Source organism: Trichosurus vulpecula, chromosome 2, assembly GCF_011100635.1.
Source record: "Trichosurus vulpecula isolate mTriVul1 chromosome 2, mTriVul1.pri, whole genome shotgun sequence".
In the NCBI taxonomy this organism is placed as follows: Eukaryota; Metazoa; Chordata; class Mammalia; order Diprotodontia; family Phalangeridae; genus Trichosurus; species Trichosurus vulpecula.
The window spans coordinates 84,471,428-84,483,283 of record NC_050574.1 but is presented as its reverse complement, the minus strand read 5'-3'; the positions used below and the strand labels follow the sequence as shown (position 1 = coordinate 84,483,283).

General features: G+C 38.6%; 1 protein-coding gene across 1 annotated transcript; it reads right to left on the bottom strand.

The window, feature by feature from the left end:
• Nucleotides 1-10,286: 10,286 nt before the first annotated feature.
• Nucleotides 10,287-11,234, bottom strand: LOC118839431 (olfactory receptor 51Q1-like). The gene has a single exon (XM_036746894.1). It carries the CDS (start codon nucleotides 11,232-11,234, stop codon nucleotides 10,287-10,289), a length of 948 nt encoding a protein of 315 aa, XP_036602789.1.
• Nucleotides 11,235-11,856: the final 622 nt, after the last annotated feature.

Below are 11,856 nucleotides of genomic sequence, written 5' to 3'. Positions count from 1 at the left end.
GACTGGCAAATACACCTGTAATAAAATGACTTTCAACTTACTTTTGTCAGAAATTATGCTTTTTATAATGTTCATTTTTATAAAATAAGAAACTTTTGGCAAGGGTTTTTATAAGAGTTCAATAGCCATCCAACATAAGAATATTTGAGTGATATGTCATCAAAAAGAAATCATGGAGTGGGTAAAGCTGATGCCTTGATATAGGAATCAGAAGAGCATATTCCATGCTATAGGTCTTTATTAATCATATGTAATCTGAAATTAACTGAGAACATCCTGTCACAATCATACTGATAGATGCACCAATCCCACATCCAGACACTACTCGGAAAATTTATCCTAAAGGAAAAGACATGATGGAAAGAAACCTCATGGTGGCACATACCAAAAGAGCACAAACCATTCCAAATTCTATTGCAAACTTATTTATAATAATTCCGAAAGAGCTACATAAGTAGAACATGCCACAATAATCCAACTCCTGTTCTACTGATCACCCTGTGTCAACCATCTGGTTTTAACAACCTTAAGTAAAAAAAATGACATGGCAACACTACTCCTTTATCCCTAATCTAATCAGTCCACTCTAGTGAAGTTCGCCTATCTCTTGGCCCACTCTGCTGTGCTCTTTGGAATACTGCCTCTCTTATCAACAAACTCCTATAACATTGATGCTTATGACCAACACTTCTTCCACCTCCCTATTTTAAAAGAACTCTCTTCCCTAAAAACTCCCCTTGTTGCTAGGATAGAGGTAGGGAGTTACCTTTTATTTGTCACTACTGTTTTCAGATGATTCTCCTTCCACCACATCTCAGTGGACTTTCCTCTTTTGAGATCAAGCACTCCATTTATACCACCTTCTCCATATACTTACTATTGTCATCTACTAGCCATTCAGTTTCCTCAGAGACTTCAGTATCTGGTTCAGTTTTCTTCTCCACACTACACCTATCCCTATAATCCTCAAGAACCTTATTATTTAGATTGACAATACCTCTACCTTCCTAACCACACAGTTCTTCAACCTCTCTTACTCTTTGTCCGTGCCATTTTGATGACACACCGGCATGGTCACAACTTAGATCCCACCATGTCCTGAAAATGTATCCTTCTCATGATACAGAAATTATGACAATCCTTTCTCTATGAAAAACTTTCCATTTTCTGCTTCTTCCATTCATCAAAATAACAAAAATAGCTGACATACAAGGTTATGTCAACAACTCCAGTATCTTCACCAAGAAAACCCCCAAAAGGGGTCACAAAGAGTCAGACAGAACTGAAAAATGACTAAGCCACAACCTTAGAATCACTAGTCCCTGACAATTCCTAGTGTGAAAATCCTCTTCATTGAGTGACTTCTGCTATCTGGTTCATCCACTACAGTTCTCATATTTCTGAATGTCACTACATAAAGAACGAAACTGAGATGATGTCAATCAACACAAATTGAGTATATTGAATTCAACCGAGCCATTTTTGCTTATGGGAAATCTTCCTATTCTATCCTTCTTCCTGTATTGTTTCCAAAAGCAAATGTTTCAAATCTCTTCTTCATTCCCTTAACCCCAACTATGTTGTACACTTACAGCAGAAGGTCCAGCTTCCCTTTCCAAGAGAAAATTGATTCCATGTCACAAGAATTCTCCAACCTTCCCTCTTCCGAGACTGAACATCTTCACTCCCTTCTACTATTCCTTGTGAAACATAATGTCAAGATCTGTCAGCATCCTTGTTAAATTCTTATGTTCACTCTCCAGATTAGCAATATCTTTTTAAAAAAAAATATGGTTCCTAGAATATAGTGCAATATTCTAAATATGAACTAACCAGGGCAGTGTATGGCAGAACTCTCACTTCTTTCTATCTGAATACTTGCCTCTCTTCATCATGAAGCCTAAAATCTAATTAATCCTTGGAGCTTATATATCATACTTTTTACATCTCATATTGAAGCTTTAATCTTGTGAAGTGCCATGTAAAGTCTAATTATGTTTCCCTCATACTGTATTTGTGAAATTGATGCTTCAAGTGTTAATATGTGATAAAGAAATACATATGTGCATATTATATTTCTTTTCATTAAATTCTCCCCACCATCCTAGCTTGGTGAAATATTTTTGGATCCTGATTCTGTCATCCAATGTGTGATCAAACTTCTGTTGCCTCAATTTCCTCAACTATAAAATGAAGATAAAACAGTACCTATTGTGAGAATAAAATGAGATTATATTTGTGAAATGCTCAGCACAGTGTCTAGACTATAGTAGGAGTTAACATAAATGCTCACTTCCTCCCTTCCCCTTCCTACTGCCTTCTTTCTATCATCTATAGTCTCCTAATACATATATAATTTTAAGAACATCCTTCTAATACACTCTATTCTACATAAAATTATTCCACTCTAGCACATACACTGTACTTTTCCTTCTCTACATCTTTGCTCAGACTGTGCCATATAGGATAATCTTTCATCCACATTCTACTCCTACGGCTATTGACATATCCTTCAAAGCTCAGTTCAAACAAAATCTCTTATAGAAAGTCTTCCTTGATTCGCCTTGTACTTGTCGAGTATGTGAAAATGGGAATTCTTTCCATGGTTGGGTAAGAAACTATCTAGACATGGAAGGTGACAAATTCTGTGATTGTTTTTAAAATTTGTGACCATGTCAGTAATGGACTCTGATCTCAACTATTTCATTTTACATCTCTTTAACATATTTGCTGTGGAATTCTAAACTCTAAGTTCTCTGAGAGGATGATAGTCATTTGTATCTCCCATAGTGTCCAGTATATTTCTTTTCAATAGCTTCTGTTTGATAAATTTTGTCTAACTAAATTTATTGAATTTAATCTCCTAGGTCTTGCTATCAAAAAAATATATGTTCACATAGTTTTCCTTGTGCCTCTTGCCACCTACTCTTTTTTTTTCCTGACAGGCACTTTACTGTCCTCTTCCCTATTCCCTAAGAATTCAATTTCTTTCTTTACTACTTTGGGACAGGTCTCCTCATTCTCTAAAGAGAAAGCAACTTTATTGAATGTTTTTTCTTAGTGATAAAGGAGAGAGATAAACATTATACAGGATCTAAGGCTGAAAGTCACCCTAGAGATCACCTGGTTCATCTCCTTTATTTTATAGATGAAAAACCTGAGGCCCAAAGTATTTATGTGCTTATAGTCATATAGATAATAAGTAGCAGAATTAGAATTGAAAACCAAGTTTTCTGACTCCAAATCCAGCACTCCTTTGATTATAACTCACTGAATTCAACTGGTATCTCTGCGTTGATGATTCCCAAATCTACTTATCTGCTTATCTACATATCAACATCTCGAACTGAATGTTCCATAGCCATCTTAAACCAAACATGTCCAAAACTGAACTCGTTATTTTTCCATCTAAATCTACCCCTCTTCCTAATTTCTTAATTACTGTCAAGGATACCATAATCCCAGTCACCAGACTCTACCTAGGTGTCATCCTCAACTCCTCAGTCTCTTACATTACACATTCAGTCGGTCACCAAGGCCTGTCCATTTTACCTTTATAACATCTTGAGTCTGTTGCTCCTCTACTCTGACACTGCCACCACCCTGGTGCAGGCCCTTCCCATATTTCATACCTGAAATATTGAAATAGCCTGCTGATTTGTGTGCCTTCTTCAAGTCTCCCCTGGCTCTAATACATCCTCCACTCATCTGTTAAAGTGATTTTCTTCAAGCACAGGTCTGTCTGTGTTATCCTTCTACTCAACGCGCTCCAATGGCTCCCCATCATCTCTAGGAAGAAATATAAAATCCTACTTGGCATTTATATCTCTTCATAACTTATCCCCTCCCTACCTCACCAATTTTCTTATGCTTTGCATTCCTCACCACTACCACTATGCTACCTGAAATCCAGTGACACAGGTTTCCTTACTGTTCCTTGAACAAGACAAACCATCCGTCTCCAGACTCGACATTTTCACTGGCTGTTCTCCTGCCTGGAAGGTTTTCCCTCCTCATCTCTGCCTCCTGGCTTCCCTGGCTTCCAGAAAGTCCCAACTAAATTTTCATTTCCTATAGGAAGCCTTTCCAATTTCCTCTAATTCTATTACCTTCCCTCTGTTTATTATCTACAATTTATCCTGTATAAAACTTGTTTGCACATAGTTGTTTGCATGTTGTCTCTCCCATCAAACTATGAGTTCCTTGAAAGCAGGGCTGTCTTTTGCCTTTCTTTGTATCCCTAGTGCTTGGCACATAATAGACACTTAATAAATTTTTATTAACTGACACATGCTATCCATACTGTGCAATACATCAGATTAATTTTCTTAGAGCAAATGTATGACCATATCGCTATTTGTTCAAATATTGTCACTAAAAATATTATTTCCTACAGGATAAAGTCCAATGACTTTTCTCTGGCATTCTGGGATCTTCACAATCAGAATCCAACCTGCCTTTCAACTTTATCAACCATTATCCCACCTCGAATACCATACACTCTAGACAACCTATATTCTTTACTATTCCTTGGACGCGCTCTCTCCCAATTAATCATTATCTTCCAAAGCTTTTTACTTCTCCTTTTGCTGGAAATGTGTTCCCTCTCCTCAAGAGGCCTAAGTCCATTCCCTTCATAATTTAACACCAATACAGATCTTTGGAGGTGTGAATACTGGCCCATTAACACAGGTCATTGAATGATATCTTAAAAGTTTCACCCTTTTTTCCATGACTCCTTGGAGTACATCTTCCCCAGACTATGTTGCTCCAAGATGCAAGGGTGTCAGCTCCTTGGAAACCTCCTCTCTGCTCATCTAATATCCTCTGAAAGATATGGGAAAGCAGTAATTTCTGAAATGCCCTAAGGTTCCCTATTCATTCTTATTATCTATACTCACAGTCCAAAGCTGAAATTAAAATGTTTGGGGTCTCTAACTTTTGGTTAGTACTTTCCCAAGTACCTGATCTAGATTTGCACTTCTCACCAACAGGTATAACAATTAACACCTTTCTACCCATGGCAAAATGTTATTAGTCCCCTTCATTTTTACTATCAATAGTCCTCAATTCTTCAATATCTGATGACCTTTTTATCTCCTTTTCCCTGTGACCCACATATTTCATTCACCTTCCTGTTGCACAGTTCCAGTCCTCATCCTCTAACAGATACCAAACTGAGATTACAAATGATCAACAGTTATGGGAGAGAATTTAGGTATTTTACCATCTCTAGGATTGCTTGGTTTGGGAAATAGTGGTCTAGAGGCTGTCTTCTAAGAGTTTGAGCAGAGTCCTTGCCTACACCTAGCTATTAATGCAGGATGGTGGTCCCTAGGCCTCTTCCCCTAGGGTGGAGCTGAGCAACTTGCACCTGAGGGAATAGGATAACTGGAGATTCAGGAATTAAACATGAATAAGAAGAGGGCTAGAGCCAATGAATGAGACCACAAGAAGTCCCAAAGGAAGTGCAACCATCAAGGTTCAAATATTCTCAGCCATTTATGACTTTGTTTTTTATTCAGGGGACACCACCCTCTAAAACCATTTGTTTATGCCACCCTGGATATTTTCCTTGAGTTTCTTACTCTTCATGTAAACTGGGATTGCCATTGAGTTGCTATAAATTTACCTTGTTTTATTTTGCAAGATTTACTGGGTCTGTTTTTTTTAATGAAACTGTCTAGTTTTCCCTGATCAAAGTTTGTAGATTCTGGCTGTGACACAAGTGCTGGGTAAGCCTTACAATGAAATATAAAAATGATCATTGGCATCAACATTAAATTAATACTCTCTGCCTCTATTATTCCCTCATTCCTTCAGTTTCCCTGACTGTGAATGAGTTTTGACTGTTTTTATATGTTGAAATATTTTATTTGAGGTATTCTTGGTAGACCTTTCTCTCCCCCACCCCACCCCACTCACAAGATTGCTAAAGTAGAGATTTTATGGAATTAATGTACTCAAGCCAAAGACAGTGCCTGTTCTGCTACTCATTCCCATTCCCTTCCCTTCTCCCTCAGAAACGTCTACTTTGAAAGGACTGCTGTTTGTGAGGCACGAGATTTTTTTTAAATAATGCAACAGAAAAGCATTCATGTAATCAATGTTTAACTTGTATAGATGAGTTGAGTGGAAAGGCACTGTACTGCTTTAATTGTGTTGGGGTGATCAGAAACATTGTCTTCCCACAGATTACCTCCTTCTGAAGTAATTTCCTAGTGGAGACTGCCAGGGAAACACTAGTCTATCCTTATCCCTTCACCAGTCCCTTGATTGAGCTTGCCCCACCTGAAACTTCCAACCCTTCTCTAGATTTATAGCCACACATAGTTGCCTAATATTCTGAGAAGATTTCACATTGAGGCCAAGCCATTAATAGAGTCATCCTACCATATCCTTGCAGTGATTCTGAACCCTTGGTTTCCATTATTCAAACCCCATTCTCTGTTGCTGCACTGCCTGTTCCCTTATTCCTAGCCCTCCCCAATGTAATCCTCCTCACTTGTCCAGTTCCACTAAAGCTACCCACTTCTTTCACTGTGTTTCCAGGGATGCCTGATGTATAGATAGTAAACTTGCTTTCATAATAAATTTTTTTTTCCTTTCCCACTCCTTCCCTCTTCTAGTATTGAGACTTCCTGATGACTTAGCTTCCCTGGTCACTTTTTCCAGCACTAATTAAACTTTCAGTCATACTCCAGAATCACTGATTCAGGCAGGAGAATCTGGAATGCTTTTTGCTCCCCACTGCCACTTCCAGGCTCTTCCACTCATTCCATTATTCAGTCACCTCTATTCCTTTGAGGTTCACGCAAACTTATTTATCACCAATCATGTTATCTATGAATCTCCACAATATTTTCCTTCTTTTCTCAATGAGTTTAATGTCTGGCTTACATTCTTTCTTTATTCCCCATCTCTTGCCCTCATACTAAGAGAAAGCAACATACCTTTGATACTTTCCCACGCATCTTAAACTTCCATTTCATCAACTTACTCATTTTGCATAACCTACACTTCCACCTAACTCAGTTACACAAAGATGGACATAGCCTTGATCTTGACACCACCCGCAAACTTTGATGTTGATGAACTCTGAAATTCCCTAATCTCATGTCAATCTGTTGTCATTCTACTGTTCCCTCTGCCTTGAAATGTCAAATCCTGTTCTTCATCCTCACGATGACATTTAAACCCTCATGCCCTTTGATTTTCCCTAGGACATCACACTGTTACACTCTTCACCATTCCATATCCTGACCCCTTGGTGAGCCAGGTTAACTCTATACTACCTTCTTCTCTCAGGTTCTGTACTCCTTCATTCTACCATTGAATGTGTCCTGCCAAATTTCAACCTTGTATTATGATCACCATTTCCTGCCTTCACTCTTTCTTCACTTGCTGCTAAATGAAGCTGGAGAAAATCACAATGTGGTGTTGACTGAATTCACTACAAATTTATGTTGCATAGTCTCAACTAGGTTTTTAGGGGCAAGGAAATCCTTTAACATCTCCCTACTCACAATAGCAGATTTTCCAAACCTTTTCATTCTTCTTCAAACCTCCCACGGCTGCCGTTCCTTCACTTTCTCAGTAGAGAACATTGCCTCATATTTCACTGAAGAAAAAGAGCCCATTCAGCAAGATTTCTTTCTGTTTTTCTCCTCAACATCTGACATCACTAAGATGCCTTGTACCTCTATCTCCTCTCTTACCTATATTACATGAAGGTGGACACCAAATGTAGATGAGCAACCCTGAAAAGGCTCAGCAAACCCTCACACCAGAGGTGCTGGTCCTACTTGAACATGAATAAATGCTTGTTGACTAAATGACTGGCTGACCCAAACCACTCTTAAAGGTTTGGGTAGACATTATTTTATTTATCTATATATTCATTTATTCATTTGGTTTTTTGTTGCCAAATCTCACAAATGTTGCAATACAAACCTTCTTGGGTTAAGAATTAATTTGATTTTTGGGAAAGTACAAATTATTTTGGAAAGTTTTATTGTCTGCAAAAAGCTCTGTGAAAACAGGTTATCCCTCCAGAATTTTAAGCCTTGGTTAAATTATGTCTGATTTTTATTTCTGATATTTTTCAAAGAAAGGAAAAATATCAGCTTCTACAAGAATATTTGAGAACAAGAAGCTTTTATTAATTTTGACCTTAGATCAAAATAATTTAAAATTTTGATTTTTTTTTATTTTAAATGTTTTAGATATATCATCATCATCACTGAGGTTAAATTTAATTTGCACATTGACACATTTTATTTTTTTAAATAGTGTTTTACTTTTTCCCCAATTACATGTCAAGACAATTTTATCATTCATTTTTATATGACTTTGAGTTCCAAATTTTTCTCCCTCCTTACCTCCCCTCCCCATTCCAAAAATAGTAGGCAATTTGATACTGGTTATACATTTGCTATCATGTAAAATATATTAGTCACAATTGTGAAAGAAGAAGCAGATCAAAAGGGAAAAAACACTAAAAAGAATAAAGTAAGTGAAAATAGTATGCTTCAATCTGCATTCAGAGCCCATCAGTTTTTTATGTGGATGTAGATGGACAGCATTTTCCTTCATGGGTCCTTTGTATTTGTCTTGGTTCATTATGTTGCTGAGAAGTGCTGAGTCATTCATAGTTGTCCTTCACACAATGTTGCTGATACTGCATCCAACGGTTTTTTTTTCTGGTTCCGCTCATTATACAACAGTGTCAGCTGTGTAAGTATTTGCAGGTTTTTTCTGAAATATGCCTGTTCATCATTTCTTACTGCATTGTATCCCATTCCATTCATATACCACAGCTTGTTCAGCTATTCCCCAATTGATGGGCATCCCCTCCATTTCCAATATTTTGCCACCACAAAAAGGGCTGCTATAAATATTTTTGCACATGTAGGTCTTTTTTTCCCTTTTTTATGATCTCTTTGGGATAGAGACCTAGTAATTGGATAGCTGAATCAAAGAGTATGCTGTTTGAACTGCCATTTTAATTTGATCAAAATTTAAAGTGAATAGGCTTTTGGGTCAAAAATAGACCAAAAAAAGATAAAATGTCAACAGCTACCCACATGGAGTGCTGCTAAGTACCTCCAAATTTTAGTTAGTTTTACATGGTTATTATTGTTGGGAACATTAGTCATGATTTTATGAAAGGAACTACTAGGACCTTCCTGAATCAGTTTCCCCGTTTTGCTGTTCCTTTTTGAATTAGAAAGTTTATTAACTGTTAGAGTGAAGACCTATATATAATACTTCTTGAATAATGTGGAGTTTTGGTGAGTGAATTGTCCATTCCAATGAAATATTTATGAAGTTTTCCTGGGATCAGCTAGAACTGAGGTTTCATCCTGTAATAGGTCAAGCTCAGGCCTGTTAAAAGTTTTGATATTGTTTTAACCTTATCCTCCTTCCTCCATTCACAGCAAATTCCTTTCACCAAGGGCAGGATTTTGTGATGAATCTTCGTGTTACTATCACAATGCATTACTGAGTCCACAGGGGTGAGTGGGGAGAGGGGAAAGCCAAACTTACTGGTTATATTTCCACTGATTTCTACTTGTAGACATCTATATGTTGTTGCTAGGGGTCAGCCACCCTATCCTAGGGCAATGGCATTTATTATATCCCTTTGTTTAAGGGGATGGATTGGAACCAACAAGTAATTTTGAAGAAGAGTTTATTTACATAACTATAGATTGAATAGAAGGTCTGTCTCAGTTTAAGACATATAGCGACCTGTGCTTGAACTTACACGTTGTAATTCTCTTATGTGTCCCTATGTGTTGTGCAACACCCAGGAGCTAAACCCTTGTGTGACATCACTCATGTAAGATCCAATTGCCAAGCTGTCTCCCAAATAACTCATTTTCCCCATGACTTAACTTCCCTGACTTCAGTTTCCTCATTTGTAATATTAGGACATTAGACTTGATAGCTTTTCAAATCTATGATGCTGAGATATAAAAGGCACTACTCCCATCTCTGGGAGGCTTCTATGCTGCTCAAAACCATAATGCTGGGAGATTTCCATGTCACTGACCACTCTAAAGAAATACTGCTAGGGATATCTTTCTTCTGTTAGAAAAGAAAGCTTCCTCCTGATGTTTACCCCACAAAATCATTTGTACCACTACATTGGGGTTCTTATTGCCACAGATTTCCCCATAACCCCAGAATTTATGTAACCCACTGTTCACAATGGCTATACCCTCTGTTCTACCCTATCATTATATATTTCAAGTAGTCTGGTAGCCCTCTACCCCTAATCCCTAGTGCCCCTTCCCTGGATAAAGGAGGCGGAAAATTCCCTGGCGAATCTGCTTAGTTTTCACACTGTAGATAATGGGGTTCATCACAGGGGGTGATAGCAAGTAGACATTGGCCATGATGACGTGAACCAGTGGAGGGGCATGTCGGGCAAAGCGGTGAGCCATGGACAGCCCCACCATGGGCACATACAGGATGAGTACAGCTAGAATATGGGATAGGCAGTTGTTGAGAGCCTTAAATCGCTCAACCTGAGATGCAGTGCCAAGGACACTGTGCAGGATTAACCCATAGGAGACCAGAATGAGGAGAGGGTCAAGCACAATGATGAGCAATACCAGTCCAAACCCATACCAGCTGTTGACACGAGTGTCCGCACATACCAAGCGGATCATGTCTTGGTGGAGGCAGTAGGAATGGGAGAGGAGGTGGGAGTGACAAAAGGGCAGGCGTTTAAGCAGGAAAAGTGAGGGCAGCACTGCCAAAACACATCGAATGATGATGGCTATCCCAATTCTGCCAATGACACTTTCTGTGAGAATAGAGGCATAGTGGAGAGGGTGACAAATGGCCACAAAGCGGTCATAAGCCATGGCCAACAGCACTGAAGACTCCATAAAGGAGAAGCCATGAAGGAAGAAAAACTGGGCAAAGCAGGCCTCAAAGCTGATCTCCCTGACATTGAACCAGAGTAGTCGCATGACTGTGGGTAGTGTGATGAGGGTGAGGCCCAGATCAGTTAGTGCCAGCATAGAGAGGAACAGGTACATGGGTTGGTGGAGCAAGGGCTCTCTCTGAATGACAGCCAGGATGGCGGTATTGCCCAAGATGGAGATCATGTATAGGCAGCAGAAGGGGATGGAGATCCAAATGTGTATAGCCTCGAAACCCGGAATACCCGTAAGGGTGAAGTAGAAGGGTTCTTCAGAGGTGTTAGTGATGACCAGCATAACAAATGGATGGACCTCCAGGTACAATTTCTTCCTACAATGATATAAAGTTCATCTTAATTTTCTGGCAATTATTTGCTCTATAGCTTCCCTATTTATAAAATAATCTATGATAGAAGTAGAATTCTAGGACTTTGGGAAGATTTTAATATCCTTCCTTCCCCTGTCCCAGATTACTCTGAAATGAATAATCAAAGGAACCCTAGAAAAATGGATAGCAATGCTAAGTTGAGCCAGACAATGTTATCTAATTATTGTGCTCCAAGTATTCCACTCACCTATCACCTGAAATGAGTAGAAAACTGGAAACATTTCTCAGACAGGACTGAAGAATGTAGTTGAAGTCATAGCTTTTGCCACTTGGAGGGAATTCAAATGATACATACAATCTCCATTGAGGCCATGTGACCACTGGGGAGATTAAATTAAAATTCTCTGTTAGAATTCTAGGTTAAGAAGCCAGGAATAAAACCAACCTTAATGACCAACTAGTGTATATGTTTCATACAGACCTACATATCCAGAGAAAAATGAATTGGGACAGGGGAAGGGAGCACAGGATGAGTCAAAGGATCTTCCAAGAACTAAAAAAACAGTAAGTAAAAGATCAGTAAAGGCAGAG

Bases quoted from the DNA above. Each gene is read 5' to 3' on its own strand.
- LOC118839431 (XM_036746894.1), bottom strand. From the start codon at position 11,234: ATGCTGGTCATCACTAACACCTCTGAAGAACCCTTCTACTTCACCCTT.